At 53.0% G+C, this 27,625-nt stretch overlaps 1 protein-coding gene across 6 annotated transcripts; it reads left to right on the forward strand.

Moving 5' to 3' along the window:
* Window positions 1–435: 435 nt before the first annotated feature.
* Window positions 436–25,662, forward strand: SEPTIN3 (septin 3). Of its 6 annotated transcripts, none has more exons than XM_077757962.1 (12): window positions 436–502; window positions 3,972–5,298; window positions 11,479–11,670; window positions 15,210–15,338; window positions 15,760–15,841; window positions 16,920–17,057; window positions 18,671–18,788; window positions 19,653–19,748; window positions 21,353–21,449; window positions 23,121–23,172; window positions 23,464–23,557; window positions 25,230–25,662. In XM_077757962.1, exons 2-12 carry the CDS (start codon window positions 3,984–3,986, stop codon window positions 25,281–25,283), a joined length of 2,367 nt encoding a protein of 788 aa, XP_077614088.1. In that variant the 5' UTR covers window positions 436–502; window positions 3,972–3,983; the 3' UTR covers window positions 25,284–25,662. The 6 variants fall into 6 exon arrangements, with proteins under 6 accessions (XP_077614088.1, XP_077614087.1, XP_077614089.1 ...); XM_077757961.1 differs by having other exon boundaries at window positions 437–502; window positions 21,350–21,449; XM_077757963.1 differs by lacking the exon at window positions 25,230–25,662 and having other exon boundaries at window positions 437–502; window positions 21,350–21,449; window positions 23,464–23,959.
* Window positions 25,663–27,625: the final 1,963 nt, after the last annotated feature.

The following is a 27,625-nucleotide window of genomic DNA, read 5'->3' on the forward strand; positions in this document are numbered from 1 at the left end:
GGAAGAGAGAGGATGGATGAACAGGGGAAGGTCGAAGGTCCACATATTCACCATTTATTCACTCACTCATTCATTCATTCACTCATTCATGCATTCTATAGAAACTTATGAGGCTGACTCTTGCCAGCCCCTGGAACCCAGAGAGAAGAGAATTCAGGCCCCTCAGAAATGTCCAATATGACAACACAAATTAAAATTGAAATAAATTAAACAATTCAGGTCCTTGGTCGCTGTAGCCACATTTTAAGTGCTGAATAGCCACCAGTGTCTAGTGGTTACCGCTTTGGATAGTGCAGATATAGAACATTTCCATTATCGTAGAATGTTCTATTGGCCAGCACGGCTCCAGAAGCTCACTGACTAAGGAGAGCAATACACAAGAAAATCGACCTGACCTCACAGCGCTGTGTGGGCTGTGGCGTGCTCATCAGCAAAAAGCAGGTGACGAGGCGGAGATTACAGGAGATGCCAGAAGAATGCTTAGCCTAATTCCTGGCTCAGGGTGAGCACTGGAAAGATGTCATCCACCATCACTGCTGTGTTACCGTAAGGACCTGTTTACATCCCCATCTTCCCGAGCAGACTGTGAGCTCCTCCCCAGTCCTGGTAGTGCTGGCCTATAGTAAGTGTTCAGTAAATAGCAGCTATTATTAGCACTGTCATTACTATTACTCTTGCGGTGATAGAGGCCGATGAGAGCGCCACCCAGCCCACAGGGTAGGTCTCCTCAGGTCCAGGGCTGCACATCTTCAGTACAGGGTCCGGTGGGAGTGAGGAGGGGCTCTGGGGACTGGTGTCAAAGCAGACAGCCCCTGCTTTAGCTTCCAGGAACTCCAGCTTGCCCCAGAAAAGAGCTCAGGTGGGTGGGCAAGACGGCTTGCGGGTCACAGAACCGGACAGGATGCGGCGGCAACGCGGAGGGGAATCCGGAGTAAGGATGGTGCCAGGGCCACTAGAGCGTGGCTGTATTTGGAGTGTCCTTGTTCTTACTAGAGACTTCTCTCGGGAGTCAGAGGCTGTGGGAGGTAGCCTTTGGGAGATTTGGGGATGCCGGGCAGCGGGACACCCCCCCTCCCCCTCCCAGGTGGCCTTGAGTCCAGGGCAGCCCAGCCTGGTCATTAGGAGCCTCCCATGGCCCTTCGGGATTCCAGAGGCTCAGAGCAGCCATTCACTGCCGCCCACTGCTGCGTAGCCAGCCCCTCCCTGCCCCAGAGCCCGACCCAGCTGGGGATGTAGCTGATGGGACAGGTCAGGAGAGGGCTGGACCCTAGGCCTGGGGACTATGACCTGGGGGCTGAGTGGAGGCTCACGAGGGGGAAGAAGCCCCTGAGCTGGTCACAGTGGCCAGAGTCTGGGCGCAGGGGAGGTGAGAGGCTTCTCCAGCCTCAGCTTCCCAGACTGAGGAGCACTGGGCTTTTCTTGTCCTCTGATCAAGGTAGGTGGGTATTTATGTGCGTGTGTGTGTTTGGGGGAGTGGGTGGGATAGGACCAAGGGACAGATGGCAGGAGCGCAGACTCAGTGAGGGGTGGGGATCCGGTGACGTTGGAACAAATGGGCCCCAGAAATCCGATCCACAGGCCTCTGCTCTCTCTGCGTGGGCGTGCACACAGAGGGTAGATGTTTGGGGTTAAGTGCAGGGTGAATGTGCTCGTGTCCAGGTACGTGTGGTTGTGGAAAAGGGCAGGAGAGCAGGCCTGAGGGACGTGCTCAGTGGGGGTGACGGAGGCTGGCACAGTCTTGGGTACAAATATGTGGCTGGAGAGGGGCTGGGGGGACGTCACTGTGAGGGATGAGAGACCCCTTGCTCCAGACCTTAGGGACCTGGTGTTAGGGTCCGGGCCATCTCCTGAGAACCCCTCCTGCCAGCCCCCCTCCTGCTGTGCTGAAAGCAATAGAAGGGCGCCTGGGTGTCTCTTAAGCTTCGGCTCAGGTCATGATCTCGCGGTCTGTGAGTTCAAGCCCTGCGTCAGGTCTGCGCTGACAGCTCAGAGCCTGGAGCCTGTTTTGGAGACTGTGTCTCCCTCTTTCTCTGCCCTTCCCCAGTTCACGCTCTGTCTCTCTTGCTCTCAAAAATATATAAAACATAAAAAAAAAAAAAAAAAAAACAACAGAAACANGGAGCCCAGAGTATGCACCAGCTGGCCATCTGGGGGCCTTGGAGCCCGCCTTGGGGAGTGGCTCATCCACACAGACTACCTGCAGAGCCTTGACCTCCACCTCTCCCCACCTCCAGGTGGTTTGTCGCTTCCATCCCTGTGCTGGGAAGCTTTCTCCAGCCCCGCCCCCACACACAGAGTTTCAACAGTGTCCCTGCCATTCTTTTTTTTTTTTATATATATTTTTATTTATTTCTAGGAGAGAGAGAGAGGGAGACAGCATGAGCAGGGGAGGGTCAGAGAGAGAGGGAGTCACAGACTCTGAAACAGGCTCCAGGCTCTGAGCTGGCAGTCAGCACAGAGCCCGACGCGGGGCTCGAACCCGCGAACCGCGAGATCATGACCTAAGCGAAAGTCGGACGCTTAACCGACTAAGCCACCCAGGCGCCCCATGTCCCTGCCATTCTTCTTGCCTCCACTTCTGGTCCCTCTGTCATACTGTTCCCGCCAGCAGATCTGACAAGGTCATCTTCCAGGGCTGAGCATCGCTGTTGGCCTGGCTTGGTCTTCACTGCACCTGTGGCCTTCTATCCCCCCTGCAGCGTCCCACCCCTTACAGCCAAGGAGACCCACAGTGGATTTTCAGGAGGATGCCACACCCTCACCTTGGGGTCTTTGGTGTGAACTACCCCAGCCCCTGGTCCAACCTTCCTCCTCTGAGGCCCAACACTAAGCTAATACTTCACGCATCGCTCACCTCCAGCTTAGTCCTGCCTGCTTCACAGCCTGGCACCACTGGGGATGGTAGGTTCCCCAGGGGCAGGGGCTGTGGCTTGTTCACTGGACAAGCCTCCTCCTGAGGGCACTTGCTACTTCACCTCCCCAGCTGCACCTTCACCATGTTCCTCTGCAGCTCTGGCTAATTCAGGATCCAGCAGCCAGGGGCTCTTTCCTGGCTCTGGACGGAAGCCCCCCAGAGGCAGACCCTGTCCCCAGGCCAAATGGGTCATCCCTCCGCCTCCCACCTGGATGCCTGGGCTCCTATTTTGGCTGTCATGGGAGGGAACCCAGAGCATTCTGGCCCCTGCTAAAAAAGACAGGTAGACAGGCTCCCAATAACCACTGCCCTCTTTCAGGGGCCCTGAACAAGGCCCCTTCAGACCAAGGCCCCGAGACTGGGAGTAATTTTTTTTTAACCTTTAGATATTTGTGTTTTTGATAACTAGTATAAAACCCAAGCCATTGAGGATCCCATAATTTTATACCTTGATATATTACAAGTTTTCTTTTTTTAAAATGTTTACTTTTGAGAGACAGAGCATGAGCAAGGGAAGGGGCAGAGAGATGGAAATACAGAATCTGAAGCAGGCTCCAGGGTCTGAGCTGTGAGCACAGAGCCCGATGCGGGGCTTGAACTCACAAACCGTGAGATCGTGACCTGAGCTGAAGTCGGACGCTTAATCTACTGAGCCACCCAGGTGTCCCACAAGTTTTCTTATAAATATATTTCTTGTAATATATTTCTGTTAAAAATTATATTTAGAATTAAGCTTTATATACATACATATCTATTTGCCAATTTTTTTCCATTATAAAGTGAATGATTTTTAAAACGATTTTATACCTTAGTGGCTGTATAATATTAAAATGATAATCGTGTTTTAACAATTACTCTATAACCTTTCCCATAACTTAAATATTTTACATTTTAAAATAGTGTCTTGTTTCATAAGACCCTGGCAAACACCGACAACTGAAAATTAATTTGCTACTTAGCAAAGAAGCTTTTGTGCTCTCTATTAACTAGGAATCAAAGCCATGCACACTGAGCACCTCACCCCTGCTTGGCCTCTTCTCTCTGTTGATTGGCTCAGGGGGAGACCTGGATGGATCACAACTTTGAGCTGCAGCAGCATGGAGCCCCCAGCCCTGGAACCTCCGTCTCCCGCAGCCACCTGCTGGGGCGCCCTGCCCGCTCCTCAAAGCTCCCTGGAGGGGTGTCACCCCTCATCCCTGTCCTCAGGAAAACCATCCGTCTGGATGCCTTCCCTCAAAGCCACATCCCACAGGCTCCCAACCGACCCAGCCTTGGGGCCAGGGCCCAGAGTGTGCCCCCGCTGGAGACCACGCCCCGGAAGCTCAGCTCCATCTCCTTAACACTCCGTCAGAACAGCCAGGCATGGCCGGTGCGCCCCCCGTCTTCTCACTGGGGAGAGCTGCCCACCTCGGGCAGGGAGGCTGCCACCCACGGAGGAGGGAGGCTGCCCCCCCCAGGCTCACGATCTATTTCCCTAGTGCCAGTGGGCAGAGTCCACTCTGAGGGCCCAGGGAACCCAGGATTGGCCAAACCCAGCAGGATGCCCACAGTGGAGAAGCCTCTGGTGAGCTCCTACCTGGCCCTGCCATTTCAATCCCGGTTAGTCCAGAAAACACCAGGCCCTGCAGGGCCAGGCTCAATAGGTCAGAAACACCCTGTCCCAGCGACTGCCCACATGACTGCCAGAACTTCTCCAGGAAGAGGCAAGCCCCGGTTCAGGGGTATCCCGAGACCCCGGCTGCATCTCCAAAGGGCCGCCTCCACCACAACTCCCGCGACAGCCATGGATTTGGCTCCTCTGGACACAACCAGGCCAGGCACAGCCAGACATGTAGCTACAATGGCCACCAACAGACCTAACTTGACTATCAATCCGGCCACGTCACGCATACCCGCACTGGATACAGGCACAGAGTCCCCTGCTCTGGACACCAAGCCGGGCACAGCCATGGACTTTGGTACAGAAGGCACAAGCAACTTGGCCATGGTCATGGATTTTGTAACTCCAGACCCAGAGAAACTGGGCAAAGCCATAGCTACAGCGGGCACAGCCCCGTCAGCTATAACCACAAGGGGTACAGCTATGGAATTGGTGGCACCAGGCGCAGTCAAGCTGGGCACCGCCAGGACAGATGCAGCCATGGCCTTGGCTAGAGCAAATACAGCCAAGCTAGACATAACTACGGATGCTTTTCCTTTGGACACAAGCAAGCTGGGCACAGCCATGGGGGAGACCACACTGGACAGAGTCATTAGCCTGACCACATCAGCCACTTACCCACTGATGCCAAGCACAGAGCCAGCCCTGGACCATGCTACTGCGGATGCTGTGACAGACGGGACCGCAGAGCCTATCGTGCGGGACCTAGCCAGAGAAACCGAAGGTAAATGTGAAGAGCTTGGCTGGGGATGTGGTGGGCTGCTGTAGGGGGCCAGGATGTATTGGCCTAGAGATGGACAGGTCAGGAAAGGGAGGTGGGACCATAAGGTCAGAGGTGAATGTGCTGGGGGCAAGGGGAATGAGACCGGTGGGCAGAACACAGGGGGTGCACCCTGAGCTGGGTCCCAACCTGCCAATCAGAGGTGAGGTGGAGCAAAGTCACCAGAAGGAAAGTTTACAGGGGTAACTTGTGGAGGAGCAATTATGCGGATTCCTTCCCTTAGCATCTTCCATGGTTGTTTCTTTGTTCCCTGAAGAGCTGGAGTAATTAGGTCATCTACAGGTGAGTCCAGCTTTAAAAGCAAACCACTTGCATGAAAATACAGGCACCGGGCTCATAGATAAGTGGTGATTTGTCCAACAGCCATCTCTACAGTGCTCCTCTAGATGTGAGTAGCAACTTCACCTGAGACCTTCTAACTCGTGCACATTCAGCCTTTTCGGAAGCTATCTGTTGCTTGAAAGGTGCCTCACCGGGCATGCTCTTCCTTGATCCCCTACCCCTAGCCATTTAGTCCATAAAGGAAGTTGGAGACTTGTATGTATGGAAGTCCTGCGTAGAGCTTTAAGCAGGTCAACACAAGGGCTAGAGGTTCATTTGGTCTCAGAGAGGATGTGACATGCCTGAAGTCATGCGGGTGGGTGGTGGCAGTGAGCGAGTGGGGTCCCAGATCCTGGAATTCTTCTTTGCTCTGTCCCAACATTCCCAACATTGCACGGGCTCAGATTCTGGAGCTTGGAAAGCAGCCCATCCATCCCATGCCTTAACTGGGTCCCTGGGAAGTCAGACCCTCCTTATCTTACCGCGTACTCTCAGTCTGGGGGAGTTCCCCCAGGCTCTGGTCTTCACTCCTTCTGCAACCTCAGCTCTCCTGAAATGCAGATGAAGACAGCCTGCTGGGCCCCTCAACCCTGACAACCCCTTTCTTCCTGAACAGTCTCCACTCCCTGATTTCGCTCTCTCAGCTACAGGCACGGCCACACCAGAAACCTGGGTTTCTTCCTCTCCTTCACCCCACCAGTCTATTTCCAAGTCTGTTGATCTACGTCCTCAGTACTTGGCTGCTTACTCCCTCCTCTCCAACCCTCTCTCTGACCCTGTGATGCCACAGCTCTGCCCCCCCCCCCAACTCCCCCAGGGCTCTCAGTCCTCCATGCAACTGCCACAGGGACTCACATATTTGATGGCAGCACTTTCACTGGCTTCCCTCAAAAGTCCAGCTCCTTAGCCTGGCTTCCAAGGCTTCGGACTTCTCCAGCCTCTAGCTCTATATTTGTATCTGGAATTTTCTCTGCTTTGGCTGCATCAGGAGTGGTGTTGTCCACTGGCACCATGCTGCTCACGCCTCTGTGTCTGGTCACCTCTGCTGCCCCTATCCACAGAGTGCCCTTCCCTTCCCTCCCACCACCATCTGCCCTTCTGTCTTGGCCCCCAGCTTCCCCATGAACTCTTCCAAAATCCCTCTCTCCCCGGGATGCCCACCAGAGTACCCCATGTGTGCCCCCTGCCCTCTCCATTAGGACAGTCCAGCTTTCCTGTCACCCCCGCTAGAACTAGAATGGTCATCTTCATCCCTGAGCCCCCCAGGGCCTGGCAATGCTCTGTCCATTAATGGTGACTGAATGCATGAAAATTTGTTCTGATGGATAAATGGAGGCTCAGGAAAGTTCCTAAGCAGCTCAAGGTCATAGGGCTCACCGTCCCCAAGCCGGGCCTGGAACCCGGGCCCCTGACTCAGGGCTCCGCCGGCGCCCGCGCCTGGGCAGAAGCGCGCTGAGCCCGCACAACATCCCCACTAACCGCGTGACTCGCGCGCGCGCGTCGCAGCTCGNGCCCGGCTGCGGGGGCCGCCCTGCCCAGGAGGAGCCCGCGCCCCGCTCAGCCTTGCAGCCCCGCGCCCTGAGCATCTCCCGGGAGGAACGGAGACAAAGGAGGATTCATGTCCAAAGGTAGGGCGGCCGGCCGGGCCACCGGCGCCCGCTGGGACGAGGCTGCGGCCCCGGAAAGCCCGGCCGGAGGTGCTGCCAGAGGGAGGGTGGATGCGCCGGGAGCCCACGCACGGTGACATATGCACACACGGTGGCACACACCCCAAGATATACGCGCCGGAGAAATGCACCCAGGGGATCGCGGGGAGAGAGAGAGACCCACGGACGCACAAGCAGGGACCCAGAGGCACAAGCCCCACGCCGGAGCACACCGCGACACGCACACACATGCACACGGCGCACAGGTTATCAGGGCCACCTACAGCCGGCTAAGAGACCTGTACGCTGACACATAGACCCTTCCCCCACACACAGGCGCACACTGAGACAGGCGCAGGGACTGAGGCAGCTGGTGGTCTCCAGGGGAACTCACTGGCCTCCAGGGGCCTGGGATGGGGGAAGGGGGTGTCCCAGGGCCCTTTGCAACTGTGAATGGGAAAGGACTAAGATATCTTCTGTGATTCGTTTTCTGAGAGCGGGGCTGGAGCTGGGGTGGTCTGGAATTGCCTCTGCCCGTGTGGGTGGGGTCTTGAAGGCTGCCAGGGCTGGGAGCAGGGGGAGATTCCAGTTCGGGAAGGGAGGGAGGGACCCTTCAACACCTCCCCCCCCAAACAGGCAGGTACTATTCTGGAAAGATTCCCTCCCCCTGTTGCCACCTTCCCTACAGAGGGGTGGGGTCCCTGGGCCAGACAAAGACAAAGCCATTCGTTTGTCTGTAAAAGAAAGCACCAGGGTCCTTGCTTGGCATTGGAGAGGAGGGTGCTGTTTCTGTGGGGGACTCAAAGCTGAGTCAGGTGGACAACACCTCTCACTAGAGCATTGATGGGGCAGGTGGCTCCTGGCCGGGGGAGGGGGGCGTGGGGGGGGCAGGTGCTGACTCCTCTGGAGAGCTGGGAGCTTAGGAGGACCCCAGGGACCATCTAGGCAGGATGGCACTTGAACTACATCCTGACACCTTCACCCTGAGCTCTTCCCATCCTTGTTGCAGGGGAGGGAGAGGACCTCTCTTAGCGGAGTCTACCCCTTTGACTGTGGCGACCCAGGAGCCATTTGCTGGGTGGGGGTCAGCTGCTCTGCAAAGGGAACAGCATGTGAGGGAGAAGAAAGGTGATGGTTCTGAAATGACATGTGCCTCCCTGTGAAGCATTCACTCATTCACTCATTCATTCATTCATTGCTGAGTGCCTGTGTTATGCTAGTTTCAATGGAGCACAGAGATCAAAGGGACATGGCCTCTTCCCTGAAGAAGGGTGGGAACTAGCCTGTATTCAGTGCCAGGTAATTTATGTCCATGCTTTTGTATAACGCTCACAGCAACCCAGCAAGGTAGGTACTGTGGCCATTTTCCTGAGGAGAAAACTGAGGCTCACAGGGGTCATCCAGGTGGGAGTCAAGCCTAGGTCAGCTGCCCATCTGGGGTTGGTATGGAAGGACCAAGGGACCTGTCCACGCAGAGGACGGAGCTATAGAATTCAACTCCAGAGCAGTGCTTTCCTGTTCCCTGAAAGTTGTCAGGTCCCCTCAGCAGACGGTGGACCCTCAGGGGCAAGGCCCTTCGTGGGGATCCAGAAGCCTCTTTGGTATTAAGTCTAGGGTTGGCTGGAGTGGGCTCCCGTTTGGCAGCATATGAATGTCCTGGAAGGGATGGAGGGGAAGAACAATGTGAGGAGTACAAGGTATTCAGGGGGCCGAGGAAGCACAGAACGGGGGCACCCGTCTCAGGTGGGAGAGCAGAGGTTTCCTAGAGGTAGCCCTCGAGTGGGATGGTGAAGAAGGAGGAGGAGTCAGCCACGGGCTGGGGTGAGCACGGGTCGTCCAGCAAAGGTCGTGACAGAGTGACCCGCCGCCCGTTTGCAGTACTCGTGGCCGATGGGCTGTCGTTAGTGTGTGGCTGGCATGTAACTGGCATGTGGTTGGGAGAGCTAACTTGCCATTGGGTGCTCCGTACGGTGTGCGCATGGGGGCTAGGAGGTGCTCGCTGGTCCTAGAAGTTGCCTGGAGATCTGCTGGGCGGCCCCTTCTTGCAACCAGGGGGAGCATTTTGGGAATACTCTTTAAGGACGCTACCATGGACGGACCAGAGCCGAGCAGGCCCTAGTTAAGGGCACGCACCGCACTTTATAAGGATACTAACAAAATCTCCCATAAAGAAATACAAGACTCGCTTTGCAAGTCTGTAGAATAGGGTAAGACCCACCCCCACCCCCAGCCGCCCACGGATGGATCTATGTCACAACACAGGTTGTGAGAGCACAGGGGCTTAGCTGTAGAGGCAGGAGGGGAGTGGTCTGGGCCAGCTGTGGGAGCAGCTGGGCAGGGAAAATGGGGCATGGCCTCCAGCGCAGGTGTGCCCCGTGGGGCCTGGGAGCCACGTGCAGCCAGGGAGGCGCAGGCCAGGGTGTGAGAGTCAGCTGCTGCAGGGCTGAACCCATCTTGCTGCTGCCTGGAGCCGCCTGGCTGGCAACAGCTTCCTAGGAAGTAGGAGGGAGCCACGCCAGGCCCTGGGGAGGTCCCCAGGCTTTTGTCAGATTTGGCCGTGCCTGGGAGTGACAAGGAAAGAACAGTTTCCCATTGGGAGAGAGAGTCTTGCCAGGGCTGGTGGAAGGGCCAGGTGGCGGGGGTGCAAGAACAGACTCCTGGCTGAGTCTGGGGGTGGGGGAGGGAGGCACTCCTGTCCCCTCCCTCCCCTTCTTGCCCATCTGCTGCTCCATCGGTTCTCCCTGTGAGCCTGAGAACTGCAGGAAGCACAGGATTCCAGAAGGGCAAAGCCGGAAGAGGTCCTTGAGGGAGTGTGGAGGCCAATAGCTATGCTGTGTAATTAGCACTGCTTTCACAGGCCCCGCTTCACATGCCCTCCCCACAAGCTCGTGAACTTGAAACGAGCAGGGGCAAGGGAGTCCGGGAGTGAGAGGTGCAGTGCTGGGGGGCTTCTGGGCATCATGGCTCCTGTGATGCTCACCACAGCCTTCATGATGATCCTGTCCAGTTTCTAGATGAGGAAGCAGGCTCACAGGGGGGACATGATTTGCCCAAGTCCACACGCGTGGCAAGTAGGAGCGCCAGGCTCGTTCCACCGCACCACACACCCCCATTTTATGGATGGGAAAACGGAGTTGCTCTATACTATATGGAACCTACCTACCCTGGTAGGCATTGGTCCCACGAGGAAATGCACAGATTTCTCTTACGTGTGAACGTACCTGTGATCTGCCAGCCCCAGAGGGATGTTGGCCTTTCTCCCCTAGAGAAGGGCTGTGTTCTCAGCTTCCCCTTTCTTTTGCTACCCACCGTCCCATGAACACACTGCGTCATATTAGGCAAGTGACCGCTCCAACCTGGCTGCGTCTCCTACTCTTCCCACTGGTTGAAAGGGGAGACTTATTCCTTCCACAGATTTAAAACCATGGCTAGGATGGTGCCTGGGACCCCGCAGGGCACAGACGCCCCTACTTTGCAGTGGTGCTCATGGAACAGAGGGGACACGGAGGCTGGGGGCAGGGGTGGTGCTCCTGCGGTGGGAAGGGGTAACCCTATTTGCTTCTAAAAGACAAAGCACCTGAGGTCAGTGACAGACAGTTAATACATGTTAGGTTCAGTATCCTAAAAGGTCTTAACAGTTTATCTGAGGAGGCAAGAGTCAGGTCAGAAGAACCCCAAATATCTTTTAGATCGGTGGTTCACCACGAGGGTTGTGCTACCCCCAGGGGACATGTGGCACTGTCCAGAGATATTTTTGGTTGTCACAACTGAGGTCAGGGATGCCACCAAACATCCTACAGTGCCCAGGACAGCCCTCTGCAGTAATTATCCAGCCACAAATGTCAACAGGGCCAAGGTAGAGAAGCCCTGGGAGTAGACAGACATGCTTTGGAGCAGCGAGGGCACAAGGAAGTGCCCCAGCAGCTGGAGAGGCTGGACACTGATCCCGGTCTGGTACCTGACTTGCTCTGTGTCTGAGGGAAGGCCTTTCTCCCTCAGCCTAGGTCTCTCCGGGAAATGAGGGGCCCATGGTGGATGACACATGAGCTCCCTTCCAGTCCCAACGCTTTGTAATTCTGTACCAAGAGACTACTACTGTAGCTTCTGTGCAGCTTCTGTTTTCCTCCGGCCCACCTCTCCCGCCTTGGCTTTGCAGGGCTCCCAGAGGCCAGGACGGACGCAGCCATGTCAGAGCTGGTGCCTGAGCCCAGGCCTAAGCCGGCAGTGCCCATGAAGCCCGTTAGCATCAACTCAAACCTGCTGGGCTACATCGGCATCGACACCATCATCGAGCAGATGCGCAAGAAGACCATGAAGACTGGCTTCGACTTCAACATCATGGTGGTCGGTATGAAAGGCCGTGGGTCACTGGAGGCCGTGGTGGCGGGCAGCACTGAGGGTCCTGTGTCTTTCCCAAGGATTGGCCTCTGCCCGGCTTCCCTAGGATGAGCTCTTTCTGGGAGGAAAGATTTCACTATGCTGGTCACAGAAGCCTCACCCTCTTCTCGCCTCAAGACTAACTGATCCAGGGGTGGGAACTTCGGGGTATTGTCGGCCGGGCCCCATTATGAGTGGGCGGACACAGGCAGCCTCTTACGCATGCTCAGCGTGTTTTCAGGCGTGTGGCGTGGGGAAATCGTCAGTGTCCTTTCTCACTGGTGTCAGAGAGAGGGAGGTCTTATTCTTTTTTTAAAAAATGTTTAATTTTGAGAGAGTGAGAGAGAGCAAGTATGAGCAGGGGAGGCACAGGGAGAGAGGATCCAAAGCAGGCTCTATGCTGACAGCAGCGAGCCCCATGTAGGGCTCGAACTCATGAACCATGAGATCATGACCTGAACCAAAGTCAGACACTCAACTGACTGAGCCACTTGGGCACCCCGATGGTGGTCTTATTTCTGCTCTTTTGTCATGCTTTAAAGCTTAAAGGGAATTTCCAGGACATTGATCGATCACTAAGTAGGGTCACTGGGTCACAGAATGTAAGAGCAGGAAGGGACTTTTGCCTGATATCAGTAGGACAGTCACTCAGTTGCTGAAACAGGGACCTGGGCATCATCTTCCTTTCTCCTTTCTCCCCCAGTGCAATCAGTCATCAAGACCTGTCAGTTTTACCTTGTAAATCTGCCTTAAGTCTGTCCACCTCTTTCCACCCCCACTGTGACCACTCTCAGCTGAGCTAGGTCTTCACCTGGATTGCCACAGCCACCTGACCCAGTGCTACTCAAAGATAAGGTGCTGGCTGGAGTTTAAATCATCTGACAAGTCTTGCTATAAAAAAAAAAAAAATCACCTGAGGGGCACCTGGGTGGCCAAGTTAGTTAAGTGTCTGACTTCCACTCAGGTCGTGATCTCATGGTTCGTGCGTTCAAGTCCCACATGGGGCTCTGTGTTGACAGCTCAGAGCCTGGAGCCTGTTTCGGATTCTCTCTGACCCTCTCCTGCTCATGCTCTGTCTCTTCCTGTCTCCCAAAAATAAATGTTAAAAAAAAGCTTTTAAATACCCCATCAACTGAACTAAACAGTGTGCTTAGTGTTATGGTCAATGTACTTTCTGGTGCAAATTTCTTATCTCAAGAATGGGTAGCAAATGATTCATGGACCTCGGCCACACTTTGAGGGGCCACACTTTGAGGGGCATTGACCCCCCTGGTCCTCTGTCTGCCTTCTGCTTTAGTCCATTATCCACCAGTGACTGAATAATATTTCCAGCCTGCAAAATTCCTTAGGTCACCCAGCCTACTTAAAACCCTTCAGTAGATTTAAGGGCTTAAACTCCTAGCCTGGCCTGGTGCTACCTCGCCACTCACCTCTTACCACTTCCGGCATGGCATTCTACTCCTCGATTGTGAGGAATGTTTTCCTGGATTCACTGTGCTCTGAGCAAGACTTCCCTGCCTCTGAGCCTTTGACTATGCCATTCCTTCTGTTTAGAACTCCCTTCTAGCTTCTCATAGGTCTTTCAAAGTTACTCTGCAGGTTTCAGTTTCATTGTTGCTTCTTCCTAAAAGTCCTCCCCATTCCAGCAAAACTGGATTACATTCCCTCCAGTTTGCTGGTTTAATGTCCCGGGGCTATCTCTTTCATAGCAATTATTGAGACATACCGTAACTGCCTCCTTATGTTTTGGTCTTCCTCACACTAAATGGCTTCTTAAGGGTAAGGATGTCTTGTTCACCTCTCTACCTCCAATTCTGCCACATCACTTGGCACTCAAGAGTACTTAGTGAGCAAGCGACCTCAGAAACATCCAGACCAGGAATGAGAAAGAAGGCCACATGGGCTACTTCTCCATCGGCTATGGGGAGAGACATTGCTGATCGGTCATGGCTCACATTCAGGAGTGAGCTGAACCCACGGGCAGTCCTTCTAACATATTGGTCTAGGTGGCTACTACTGATTGAGCAGTTGTATTGAGAAATGCAGCTCATTTGCTACCCCTGGTCTCATTAGCTCCCCCTTGGCACCATGTCGTCGGTAAAACAAACTAGGGGAGCAAATGTGGCCAGTCCAAGGTGTTTGGGGGAACAGCACAGTTGGGTCTGGAGCCTTAGGCTCTTGCCCCCCAGCCTGGTCTTTTCCCCAATATACCACAGGAATGTCCTAGACCAGCACTTCTTTTTTAAATTAAAAAAATGTATTTATTTGTTTTGAGGAAGAGAGCATGTGCATGAGTGTGAGTGGGGGAGGGGAAGAGAGGGAAAGAGAATCCCAAGCAGGTTCTGAGCTGTCAGTGCAGATCCCAACACAGGGCTTGAACCCACAAATCTTGAGATCATGACCTGAGCTGAAATCAAGAGTTGGACAGTTAACCGGATGAGCCACCGAGGCACCCCCAGGCCAGCACTTCTGACTTTCTTGTGCACATGATTCATCTGGAGTTCCTGTCAAAGTGCAGATCATAGGACTGGGGTGGGGCCTGGGACCCTGCATTTCCTATGAGTGTCCAGGTGATGCCGACGTCATTCCGTAGTCACAGGGCCTGCTTGTGTGATCCTTGTGCATGTAAAAGTTTGAGGAGCACGGCTTGGGCCAGTGGTTTTCAAACGCCCTTGAGATGCAGAACTCCTCCTTGGAATAAAATCTGCTATAGCACTATGTGTGTAAAACAGGCCAAAATGGGGCACCCGACTGGCTCGGTCAGTAGAACATGTGACTTTTTTAAATTTTAATTTTTAATGTTAATTTATTTTTGAGACAGAGAGACACACAGAGTGTGAGTGGCGGAGGAGGGACAGAGAGAGAGGGAGACACAGAATCCAAAGCAGGCTCCAGGCTCTGAGCTGTCAGCACAGAGCCCGACGCAGGGCTCGAACCCACGAACTGTGAGATCATGACCTGAGCTGAAGTTGGACGCTTACCTGACTGAGCCACCCAGGCGCCCTACCTTGCACATATTTTATTTGGTGGGGGTTAATCTCTCTAGGAGCACTTTAGCCGGGGATAAAGAGAGCTCTGCCATGGGATTCACAGGGCTGTGGGATTCAAAGGCAAATTTTGCTAACAGATGTGGAAGTGCGTATGCACTGAGGCAGTATCAGAGGGCAAAGGAGTTCTGCCGTTACATTTAGATTATTAAAGACTAAAAACTTAAGTGGGGCAGACACACGACAAAATGCTCCACTAGACAAATACAGAGGGTTTCCCCTTTCCCGGGGGTCCTGGAGCTCTGGAAAGGAGGAAAGAATGTGGACTCCAACTGGCATTGCCCCCAGTCCCTTTCCGGTACCCGGGAACTGTTCCACCCGCCTGCCCTCCACTCAGCCCTTTGTCCCCAGTGTGTGACAAACTGGGGGCGGAGAATTCGGTAGGCTCGTGGGAGAGATGGCCGGCTCAGGGGGTGGGCACGGCTCTTCCCCACCGTGTCACCCTCCTCCTGTCTTGTGGCAGGTCAGAGCGGACTGGGCAAGTCAACGCTGGTCAACACGCTCTTCAAATCCCAGGTGAGCCGCAAGGCCTCCAGCTGGAACCGAGAGGAGAAGATTCCCAAGACTGTGGAGATCAAAGCTATTGGACACGGTGAGGAGCGGGCAGGACCCCAGCGGCCGCTGTTCAGAAGGGTCTGTGTCAGAGAGGGAGAGACGGGCAGATGAAAGGCAGTTTCAGGACAGAAGAGAACAGAGGCCGGAAGTCTGTGGAGCCAGCTCCTTGGCTAGAAAAGGGAGGGGGGATTAAAGAGCCGAGAAGTGGGGCTTGGGCTGGATGATGAAGCGAGGGTGGGATTTAGACAAGCGGAAAGAAGCTTGGAGGGCCCGGCAGGTGCGGGGAACGGCGTGAACAGAAGTATAGAGGTGGGAAGACCCTGAACTCGACTTTTCCAGTAATTGGTCTTGAGGAAGGAAGGTAAGAAGGAGCCTGGGTCTTCCTGACTGGTAGGCCGCAGGGTACGTGGCATCAGCTGGAAGAGTGACCTCTGGTGCCTTCTCTGTTCACCCCCCAGTGATAGAGGAAGGCGGGGTCAAAATGAAGCTGACGGTCATCGACACCCCGGGCTTTGGAGACCAGATCAACAATGAAAACTGGTATATGTCTGCCTGTGAGATTTCTGCCTTAAAGACTGCAAGGAAGACGCTGAACACGGTGCAGATACGTTCACATCGAGAGCCTTCTGCACCCTTCATGCCGAGGGGCTAAGTGGGAAGACTTACTAACGGATGGCAGAGGGGCTTTATAAAGAGGCGAGGGAAGAGGCCCGGGTGGGGGCCAGTGCAGAAGGGATTTTGGCTGTGGGATTACCTACAGGTGGCCGAAGGGCAGGGTGGACAGAGCAAGGGGAGCTGTGATACGCTGATCTGAAGGCTGTGGCAGAGCTTGGCCTGTGGGCAACATCTTAGCCCAGGAAGAAGAGAGGAGGGTGGGTGATTTCCACGAGGAGAGAGCCTCTGGGAATTCACCGAGCAAAGCTGCAGTGAGCATGCAGCCCAGGAGGGGTAGCATACGCTGTGCAGAATGTAGATGGAAAGTTCCAGGCACAAGTTTGCCCCCAGATAGGGATGGAGGCCATTGCTCCTCTGTGAGGGAGCTGGGGTCGGCCACAGATAGGCAGGGCCACTGGACAACACAACTTAGAACCATCTTGGAAAAGTAACCGGTTGGCCTCTTCTCTGGTTATTTGAACGCTCCTTGAAGGAGAAAGGTGATCATTGCATTGGCGACAGTCAAGATAATGACTTGTTGCTGTGTTGAGTACTTTCGGTATGCCTTTGCTACGTTAAGTACCAAACCTCTGCTAGGCAGCCGTGGGTACTCCCATTTTGCTTGTGAAAAAACAGCCTCAGGGAGGGGTAGAGACCTTCCTCAGAGCCTCCCAGCTAATAAGGAATGGATGTGGGGAAAGTGGGCGTTGCTTTCTGGAGTGGGGTGGGGTTGTGCAGGGTCCTCTGGCCCAGTCAGAGGAGTGGGTCCCCACGGGAGTTCTAGCCTTGCTGATGAGGAAAGCCATCCATGGGGGTCTGAGGGAGAGTGGTCAACCTACCCCAGCCCCACCGGGGGAGGTAGAAGCGAGAGGGATGTGAGGGCCCTGCCGCCTGACCATGCCTAAGGTGAGCCCCCAGGTCCTGTTTCTCTGGGACATCCATCTGCTTTCTTCCCATGCCCCAGCTGGGAGCCCATCGAGAAGTACATCAATGAACAGTATGAGAAGTTCCTGAAGGAGGAGGTCAACATTGCCAGGAAGAAACGCATCCCTGACACCCGTGTCCACTGCTGCCTCTACTTCATCTCCCCCACAGGACACTCGTATGTACCAGTCCCGCCCCTGTGGCCACACCTAGCTCCGGTTTGCGTCATTCGCTAGGGGATAACGAATCCCTGGATGCAGCCGGGGCCCCGGATGAGCCCCAATGTATTCATGGCCCTGTGATCCCCCAGACTTGCCCGAAGAAAGGCTGACTTTCTTACCAGGAGGGTAAAGCTGACCAACATCAGCCCCCCATGCTGCCCACTGGTGTTCTAGCCCAACTGTGCCAGCAGACAGGAGCTGATATGTGAGCACAGAGGGCTCCTCGCTTATTCAGCAGATCTCTGCTTTGCACAAGGCTCGGGGTGGGGTCGGGGATGGGCAACAAGAAGAGTAAAATGGGGGTGGGCAGGGTTATTGAATTAGGGAGGGTGTTTGGGGTAGGTATGGGACCTCACTGTAGGCTGGGTGGCCAGCCAGCGTGTCTAGGGATGAAGGCTGGCAACAAGCAGAGCATGCTGGGAAGTCCGGTTGTGAGTGGCAGATGGGACTGCATGATAGGGAGTAGGGGCCTGGGATAGAGAGATCGAAGTGCACACGCAGGCAGGCCTTCCATAGCTTAGTGCTGAGCCCGTCGGCTGGGCCAGAGTTCAGTTCTTCAGAGGATGACACGGGCAAGCAGACCCCCCAGTTTGGAGGAAGCAGGTACTCAGCAGGTGTTTGAGGGTGGGGCCCAGGGACTCAATAAAAAGGTTTGCTTTATCCTTCCCTGAAATGTGGATCCAAGGTCAGAGCAAGCAGGCAGATAGCCTGACTTAGTAAGTCTCCCCGAATGTGAACCAGAGCCAGACTGGGGCGCCAGAGCCTTGAGGGAGCTGGGCCCTCAGATAGGGAGGGCCAAGGCCCCCAGCCGGGCCCCTAAGGGGCTGAGTGTAGGCTGGGAGAAGGACCATCAAAGGGTGCTGTCCTGGGGGCACCTGGAGCCCTGGGTGGAGGGTGTTGACCTCAGGACTGTGAGTTCCAGCCCCACACTGGGCATGGAGATTACTTTTTTTCCCTAAAAACTTTTAATGTTTATTTATTTTTGAGAGAGAGACACACACAGATTGTGTGAGGAAGAAGGGCAGAGAGAGAGAGGAACACATAGAAAATAAAGCAGGCTCCAGGCTCTGAGCTGTCAGCACAGAGCCCGACACGGGGCTCGAACTCATGCGCCGTGAGATCATGACCTGACCGAAGTTGGATGCTTAACCAACTGAGCCACCCAAGCTCCCGTGGGCATGAAGATTACTTAAAAAAAAAAAAAAAAGTGCTGTCCCATTAGCAGAATAAGATAGGCAAGTAACCATGACCCAAGGACACATAGGCAGAGACGACAGTCCATGCTATTCCCAGGAGGAAAAGGATCCCCATGCCAGGAAGGCTGTTTTGAAGGAGCAGTGTGAGTAGGGCTGCTGGAGGCGCGGGATTTGAAGAGAAAGGGAGATGGTGGCCCAAGTGGGGGCAGAGACTTGGAGCCTGTTCTGCAGGCTGTCAGGAGATGGAGAAGCCCCTTGGCCTCAGCCAGGTTCCCGGCCCAGTCCCTCTGCACCAGGGCGGCCCTGGAGTGGTGGCCGTGGCTGAATGGGGGAGGGCAAGGTGGCTCTGACACCCCACCTTCTCTGGGCCCCAGCTTGCGACCTCTCGATCTGGAGTTCATGAAACACCTCAGCAAAGTTGTGAACATCATCCCTGTCATTGCTAAGGCTGACACCATGACCCTGGAGGAGAAGTCTGAATTCAAGCAAAGGGTGAGAAGGCCCCTCCTCCTTTTCCTGTCTGCTCCCCTCCTTCCTTCCTCTGGTCCAAGCCATGTCCTATCCTTGAGTATTATATACGCCCCCCACTTCCCCCCCAGCTCCTACTTAGCCATTAAAGAAGCTGGGCTGACGGTGTCTGTGGACAAAGACAAGTTCACAGCCTCAGGCTGCTTTCTTCCCAGCCACCAAACTTACTGGCAGACACCGCTGAATACATAAATCACCGTACATATGAGAAACCACTCCTCAACGTTAGCTTGCTTGAAGGGCTGGACTAATTAATTGACTTCCCTCGGTGTTTACTATAAGCTCCTCCCTGTGCTGGATGCATGGGGATGGAGGTGGGGGCATGCGGGTGAAGTATAAAGACATTGCTCCCTTCAAGAAGCTTACAATCGGGTAGACCGCTGAAGAGGTCCTAGGTGACTTCCTGGAGGAGGTGCGACATAAGTCGAGCTTTGGGAGAGGGCAGACCTACAGGCTTCGGGTGGGGAGCCTCAACTCTCTTCCCTGCAAACAGGAACGTGACACGTAGCAGCATGAGCACTGCCCATGTGGAATCTGTACTCGGCTTGTCTAAATCCTAATCTTATGGACCCTGCAATGAGCAAGCTACACCCCCAGACTCTCCCCCAGCTCAGCGTGGGCTGTAGAGGCTGTATGACTCGGGTTCACATTTATTAGGATCTTCCTGCTGCTCAGGGCCTCGGAGTTCAGAGATGACTAGATTATCAAAGGCTGTATTCACCCCTCTTACTTCACACACACACACACACACACACACACACACACACACTTGTGTGTGCATATCCTCCCCCTCGACTTGGCTACCTTGCTTCTCTTCCTTGCCCTTAGGTTCGAAAGGAGCTTGAAGTAAATGGCATTGAATTCTATCCACAGAAGGAATTTGATGAGGATTTGGAGGACAAGACGGAGAATGACAAGATCCGGGTGGGTGCCCGGGGCTCTGTTCATCACACAATGCCCCCCTTGTTACCAGTGGGATGTGGATCGTGGACCCCTCCTGTCTTTCCACCTGCCTTTCCCCTTTCATACTTTCTGTTCCACCTCTCCTGACCCAGACTAGAAGTGACATGGGAGAGGATGAGGACCGGGGCCCTTCCTGGGACTGTGAACTGTGCACCCAGAAAGCCAAAGTTCACGTCCGTCCCCAGGCCACCCAAAAGCTGCTTCTTCTCCCGCAGGGCCAGGGAAAACCGGGGTGTGGTTGATGGAAGGGCATGGGCAGGAAGAGCATCAGGCTGGGGTCCTAGGTATCTATGCTCTAGTCAGAGCTCTGCCTCAGTGTTCCCTCTCTATGGCACAGAGGTTGGGCTATGTGAGTGGCTTAGAGGCTTTCTTTCCCTTAGAGGAACCCTTTTAAAAAATTAAACATCAGACAGACCTTCTGTATATAAAGCACAAAAACAGAGCTGTTCTGCTACAGCGACACAGGTACAGAGCACTGTCTTCTCAGCAATCCGTGGGGTGTCTCCTGGCCGTCTTAAGGCTTCACGTGATTTCCACTATCCCTTCCAATTTGAAATTTCTACAATTCTGGGATCTTACATCACAATCCTGAGTTCTTGTCTGGGCTTTTCTACGAACCACTGTGACCTGAGACACATCATTTACTTGCTTCGGTCTGGAGTCTCCTCCTGTGTTAAGTGTGGATAATGTATCAGAAGCCCCTTATCTGATGTCGTTGAGACAGGCAGTTAATCATTGGAAAAGTCCATCAAAGTGAAGATATCGTTTAAAAACCGCTGCATACAAATCTTCAATGTTTTTAAGGAAATAATTCACTAAATGATTAAGTGAAAATAAATCCCATTTATTAAACATTCTTTTCATATGGAGACAAGGCTTCTCTTTTTGAGAATAAGTCCAGTCTCAAGCGCAGCTCACCTTTATCAGGTGTTTCTGAAACACGCAAGTTTCAGAGAAACAACTCTCCACGGTCATACGTCCTCAGCTTCCATAATAGTTAATTTATCCAATAGCAAGTACACATCAGGCAAACAGATTTGGGAACAAAAGGCTGTCCCTTGGTGAACGTCCAGCCCATCTGGGGGAGCAGAGGAGCCCACGAACATCAGACAGTGGTCTCGGAGCTCCGAGAGGTCGGCGGACGTGGGCCTCTGCCAGTAAGTTTCATGCGAGGTAGTGTAAAGCATCAGTTATGTGGTGGTCAGATGGGTGGGTATCACTCAAGAGAGGTCTTTCTATCCTAGCTTAGCCCACAGAGTTGTTCCAAACCAAAGCAAACGCATTCAAGCAATAAAAAGTACAAAGTGTTCTCCTGTTGAAGGAAGGCCGACTTATTAAGGTGAACCAGCCAGGCAGGGGTGGGATCGGGGGTTGGACCCAGGACTTCAGACTTCTTTTCAGGAGACAAGAGCCTTGCCCTTGCCCCTTGCCATCAGTGGGGTCACTGAATGAACATCAGAAATGCGCAGTTCAACGCTGGAGGCCCAGGACCGTACGCCATCCTGTCCCTGGAGGCCCTGATGGTACAGGAGACTGACATGCACGTGTGTGTGGTTTGTCAGCAGGAGAGCATGCCTTTCGCTGTGGTGGGTAGCGACAAGGAGTACCAAGTGAATGGCAAGCGGGTCCTCGGCAGAAAAACTCCCTGGGGGATCATCGAAGGTAATTCAGTGCATTTCTTGAAAAACTGGCTGCTGGTCTGTTACACTTATTTGTTAAGCATCTATAGTTCAGGGCACTGTCCTGGCACGTAAGATATAAACTGAATGCCAGCCACACCCTGCCGTAAGGAGCTTACCGTCTAATTGAGAAGATGAATTTCAGAAGCAGGAAGTGATAAAAGGCCGAGTTAGCGCTTAACTAGGAGGCACTGACTTTGACTCGTGTGTCAAAGAGTTGAGAACATGGGAGAGATTAATGAGCACTGAGAAAACCAGAGAAAGGTTTTCACATGAAAGGGGACATGAGCCTACTGACTGTTGAACAGTGGTTCGAATGTGGCCGTTTTCATTTTGTTATGAATGGATGGGAGCTCTAGAAGGTCAATAGCGATTCTGAGAGTTTTCAAAGAATTGCTTCAATGATTTCTTTCTTTTTTTTAAATTTTTAAAATGTTTTATTTATTTCTGAGAGAGAGAGAGAGAGAGAGACAGAGTGAGCAGGGGAGGGTCAGAGAGAGAGGGAGATACAGAATCTGAAACAGGCTCCAGGCTCTGAGCTGGCTGTCAGCATAGAACCCAATGCGGGGCTCGAATCCACGAACCATGAGATCATGACCTGAGCCGAAGTCGGATGCTGAACCGACTGAGCCACCCAGGCGCCCCTCAGTGATCTCTCTCAATGTGATAAACTTCTGCAGGGAGCAGGGTAGACGTGACTGTTCTCAGAACATGAGCCCCTGAGGGCTTTGAGTCTCAGACAGGTTTAAGGGTCTTGGCCAAGATCACATGACTTGTTCGTGGTGAAACTGGGACTTCAGACCCAGATTTCAATTACACAACTGAGTTGATGTCAGCTTCCAAACCAAGTTCATCTCATTGTACCACATTGTCTCTCATTTGCTTATAGCCCCGTGTTGGGATTTTTTTTAAAATATCATTTTCTCACTGCCTTGAATTGGAATCTTTTATGAGAATGTCTGTCTTGTCCATCAGATTGTGGGACAAGAGGGTTCAGGTCGTAATTTCCTTCTGCTCTCATAGCCCTTGGCAAGTGATTTGCACATAGTAGGTCCACTCAATCTGTATTGAATTAGATTCATCATGTAGTGCATGACCTTTTTAAGATGGCTCAATAGTTATTTGCTGTGTGTGTTACTGTCTTCCAATCAGATTCTAAGCTCCTTGAGGATAGGAATTGGGTCTTGGGTCTTGGGCAGATTTTTAGAGGCCCTGTGTATTAATTTCCTTTCCTATAAAATGGGAAATACAATTGTCCCTATTAGTTGTTATTTCACAGAGTATAGAATAGCATCATGCCAGTGTAGCTGCTCAATAAATATTTGTTTAGGGGCACCTAGGTGGCTCAATGGGTTAAGCGTCTGACTCTCGATTTCAGCTTGGGTTTTGATCTCAGGGTCGTGAGTTCAAGCCCCACATTGGGCTCCATGCTGGGCATGAAGCCTACTTAGAAAAAATTTTTTAAAAAGTTTGCTCAATGCATAAAATCCCACGCACAGAAGTGCCAGGATGAGCAAGCCCCTGGAAGGCTTCCAACAGAGTACCTGTCCTGTGGCTCCCTCCTAAATGCCTCCACGACCTGACCAGAAGTTCATCTGCTGGGTGTGGCTACACTGAAACAGTGAAATGACCACCTGTTTTGTTTTGTTCACAGTGGAAAACCTCAACCACTGTGAGTTCGCCCTGCTTCGAGACTTTGTCATCAGGTGAGATGCACCCCTGCCCTCGGATGGCAGGTTTATTTATTTGGGGTCAGGAGGCCATCTGTTCAGACCTACTTCCTCAGTCTCCAGGTCTTTCTGACAGAGCTCTCTACCCCCATTGCAGCTCTGGTCATAAAGCAGAAGGGGCTGAAGAAGTGTCGTTAGCTCTCTGGCATGGGTCTCAGTTATGGGACCAGACCTTGGAAGTGATGTGTTAACCTCAGACGTGGGTCAGTCTCTTCCTCTTCCGACCCTTAATCACATCCCTCTCCCTTCTCACCCTTTGTCCTTCAGGACCCACCTCCAGGACCTCAAGGAAGTGACACACAACATCCACTATGAGACCTACAGGGCCAAGCGGCTCAATGACAACGGAGGCCTCCCTCCGGTGAGCGTGGACACAGAGGAAAGCCACGACAGTAACCCATGACGACCCTTTCTCTATATCATCACACATATCCACTTCCCCACACACATCCCAATACTACCAACCACTTTCTTCCTTTCTACTCTGTCCCCCAGGCCTGTCTGGTGTTTGTGGAGTTTGTCTACAGTGTGTGTGTGTGTGTGTGTGTGTGCGCGCACGCGTGCGCATGCATGTGTGTGTGTGTATGAGAGGGAGAGAGAGAGAGACTGTATTTATGTGTGTGTGTGCGCGTATACATGTGCAGGGGTGAGGTATTTTCACTGCCCTCCCTGGAAAGTCCCCTGTAAGTTTGGTTCCTCCATGGCTGTCCATTATCTGTCTCCTTTCCTTGTGTCCCAGAACAAAGCCGTGTGCCTCACTCAAGAGGTCTAGGGGAGGTTTCATTTAAAAATGATGGGGAGCAGGTGAGCCACAGGTAACTCTTTCTTATCTCTGAACCCGCCCACAAACTGGGACCGCAGAGACTCTCTGAGGACAGCTTTGGAGCTGGACCTGGCGTGGGTGGGGGGTGGGGGTGGCAGTTTAGGGTAAGCCTAGGACTGTCTAGGAGAGGGAAGGTCAAGGTAGAGCAGGGTAGACAGGAGCGGGCTTCCTGCAGAAAGATTTAGTGCCCAGAAGCGGAGAAGAGAGCTCTACCCTTCGGTCTGTCCAAAGCCCACCACCTGTTACTGTCTGCTGTGGTTGCAGACTGCTGCTTTGCATACGCACCTCGCCTCACTCACCTCTGCTCCCACTTTCTCCCCGTCTCCCCCTGCCCTCATTCCTTCATCCTGCCCCTCTCTGACTTTTTTCACTTGCTTTGAGTCTAATCCACTTTAGCTACATTTCTATATTTAGGATCTATGCCCAATCTACTTCCAAAAATGACTTTAGGCCACCGTGAAATAAAATCACAGGCAAGGCACGTGATGGTACAAAGCGAGATTACGAGAGAAATCAGATCCACAGGGAGGAGTGGGAAAGAAAGTTTCTGCCGCGCACAATGAATGTGTGTGGGCCCAGGCAGAGGAGGAAACAGAACGAGGTACACAGTTCCCAGTATCTGGCTCAAGAAGCACATACGTTGGTCAAGTGACACCACCTTTCCTTAGGCATTAAGTTCTAGAAGAATTGAGTCTCAACAAGCTTTAAGAGCAATACATAATCTTTGCCTTTCTCAGTGGTTTGGCTTCAGAGACCAATTTTAAACGATGCCTCACTTTCCTCCAGCAGGATTCTTCCTCCTTAAAGCTGGCTTCTCTACCGCTCACTTCCCATATATGCTTGACTCCTTCTTGACTTCTCTTCTGTTCTCTCTCACTGTGCATGTCTGTCAGTCTGTCTGCTTTTCCCTGATTCCCCTTCCTGACCCCTGGAGACATTCCTAACCATACCCACAGACAGTTAGCCTTTTCTGGCCTTCCCCTCAGTCCTGTATTTATCAATGCGTATATTTCCCCTGTTTACTCTTTCTCGTTTAGCCTCGAAGGTGGCTGAAACTTGGGGCTGGGGAGACAATGTAGCCTTAGGTAAGGGAAAACACCAACTGAGTTTACAATAACCTCACACAGCCTCCTGTCCCATCTCCTGGTCCAGCCCTAGGTGTTTACTGGTCCACTACAAATCCCAGCATTTATAGTCTCTTGTCACTCAGGTGCTAGGAAAACACAGACCAAGATTCGGTGGACCAGGAGAAAGAGGTGGGTGACCCCAAACCAGTGACCTAAGACCTATGGTCTCGATCTTTCTTGGAGGCTCTTTACCAATCAATCCCATATGCATCCTCCCCCACCCACAAAATTATTCCAGGGTAAGCACCTGTCAGCATAGTACAGCAACAGGGTTAAAGCCCACAGGTTGCCCCATGTCAACTGAAGGGGGATCCCTGGTGTATACAGGGGGCAGTCGCGAAGGCAGACGTGGGACTGGCCACCTAGGATTAGCAGGGAGGGGTCTGGCGGGGGTGGTGGGTGCTGGAGAGGTTGAGTAGAGAATGATACTTGGCGCCCCTAAGCCATGATCTTGGCCTCTCTGGAGAAGTTGTCTCATGTGTCTGCTGCCAGCTGCTGGTCTCCACACCCTCAACCCTCCTCNCCCGTGCCGGCCACCCCCTGCCCCACTGCTGAATGAAGGCCATTTCAAGTGCTGCTTCTCCCTCCATCCCTCCCAGCTGTTATTGCTGCAGGGCCGTGGCCTTTTTAGTGCCATGCTTGCCCAGCCCACCACCACAGCCCCCCCCTCAGCTCTCAGCAGGTTGGAGGGGCCAAGCTGCCTCTTTAGGACAGTTGCTTCCTCCGTTTGTCCAAACCACCCCTCTCCTCCCAGTGGAATGGAGCTCTCGCCAGCACTGCCCTCCTCCATCGTCCGGTCCCAGCCCATCCGTAGGGTGAAAGAACTCATCAGGAGCTCCTTCTGCCCTTGCAAACCCGTACCAGCTACTTGCAGCCATCTCCAAGGGCAATGGCTTTGCTCCCTGCCCATTCATCTGCATGAGCTCCTCTTGGCTTCCTTCAAGGGTCAAGGAAGCGACTTTTCTGCTTGTCAGGTTTGTTGACGTCAGCTGTGTGAGCCCCAATGTGGGGCAAGGGTGTCTCCTTCATTGCTTAACGCTTATTTATAATGATGGGTCACTATAGATGTGGGGGAGCAAGGGCTAGGGTCGCTTAAAAAAAATCACCACTTGTGGCTGGCCCAGAGTGCAGTTTCACACACACACACACACCCTTACCCCCATAACACAGCCACTTAGGAAGAGTAGTTTTCCTGAAGAGACTTTTCTGGAATTGACTTCCTTATCCTCAAACTTAAAAAGAACTTAACAGACACAAAACTCCAGAACCCCACGGGATGGGAATTCTAGGGAGGGGGAAAAAAAAAAAAAGCACCCTTCTGTCCACCTAGCAATAAGAGGAATCTCTTCCCATCTACCCTGACTACTCCTACCCCCGCCTCCACCCTGTTAATGTGAGTTATGAATTAGCCTGGCCACAGTTGGTCACTGTAGGCTAGTGGAAAATGCCCACTGGGGGGCAAAGCCCCCCATCAGATGCATGAATGTTTGCGAATGTTGGCCGCCACTGCCCCACATACTGTGTCTTTATGGGATCTCCCTCCCCCCGGCCACCCACCCCTACCGTCTCCACCTGGACACTACTTTCTCAAAGGCTGGTGACCTGTGGGCCATTCATCTACAACTAAGTCCTGATGGAGCAAAAGGCCCAAGCCTAGGGGATGCAAGAACGACCCATTCCTTAAATGTTACCAGTCCCAGCCAGCCTTTTGGCGACATTATGGTTAAATTCCCCCAATTGAAAATAAGCCAACAGACACTCAAACTGGTTGTGTAAATGTTGCTAGACTTTGTGTTGTACAACTAAACACTGCTGTTTGAACAATAACTGCCTGGCCTGTGTCTCATTTGTGCTCACTCCTTGGCCAAATTAGCCATTAAATCATCTCACCCACGGGTGGAGAGTGAGACAGGGATCATCTTGGTAAGAAGTAGCCACAGAAATTATAGATGGAAAACATTTTGTGAGTCCAGTTTGTCTTCAGTTGGCTTGAGGACAGACTTGGGTCATTCTTCCATGTGTGTGTTTAATGTTTATTTATTTCGAGAGAGAGCAGGGGATGGACTGAGAGGGAGAGAGAGAGAACCCCAAACAGGCTCAGCACATTCCGCGTGGAGCCCAATGTGGGGCTTAATCTCACAAACTGCAAGATCATGACCTGAGCTGAAACCAAGAGTTGGATGCTCAACCAACTGAGCCACCCAGGTGCCCCTCCATGGAGTTTTGTATCCAACACGAGTGAGGGAGCTGGCATGCTAGACCTGAGGGATGCTGTGCTCTGCGTAGTCTGTCTCCTTCAATGTAAACAGGGTTTATTTTCATTTAATGAATTTCCTAGCTTTTCCCTCATTTCTCCAGGAGGCACGAAACCCAACTCTATGGAAGGCGTGGACCTACCTTGCCTAGAGACTTGCCTACTTTACAGTGAATGCTTTGAGAGTTAAGAATTTAAATTTAAAGCACTAGCTTCTCTCTTGTC

Source organism: Crocuta crocuta, unplaced genomic scaffold, assembly GCF_008692635.1.
Source record: "Crocuta crocuta isolate KB4526 unplaced genomic scaffold, BGI_CrCroc_1.0 scaffold143, whole genome shotgun sequence".
Classification (NCBI taxonomy): Eukaryota; Metazoa; Chordata; class Mammalia; order Carnivora; family Hyaenidae; genus Crocuta; species Crocuta crocuta.

What these genes read in the sequence shown, in the direction of transcription:
- SEPTIN3 (XM_077757961.1), top strand. Translation starts at nt 3,984, where the DNA reads ATGGATCACAACTTTGAGCTGCAGCAGCATGGAGCCCCCAGCCCTGGA. An exon ending in CGGAGAATGACAAGATCCGG is followed by an intron (nt 19,749 to 21,349) that starts GTGGGTGCCCGG and finishes GTGGTTTGTCAG; the next exon opens with CAGGAGAGCATGCCTTTCGC. An exon ending in TCCCTGGGGGATCATCGAAG is followed by an intron (nt 21,450 to 23,120) that starts GTAATTCAGTGC and finishes TTTTGTTCACAG; the next exon opens with TGGAAAACCTCAACCACTGT.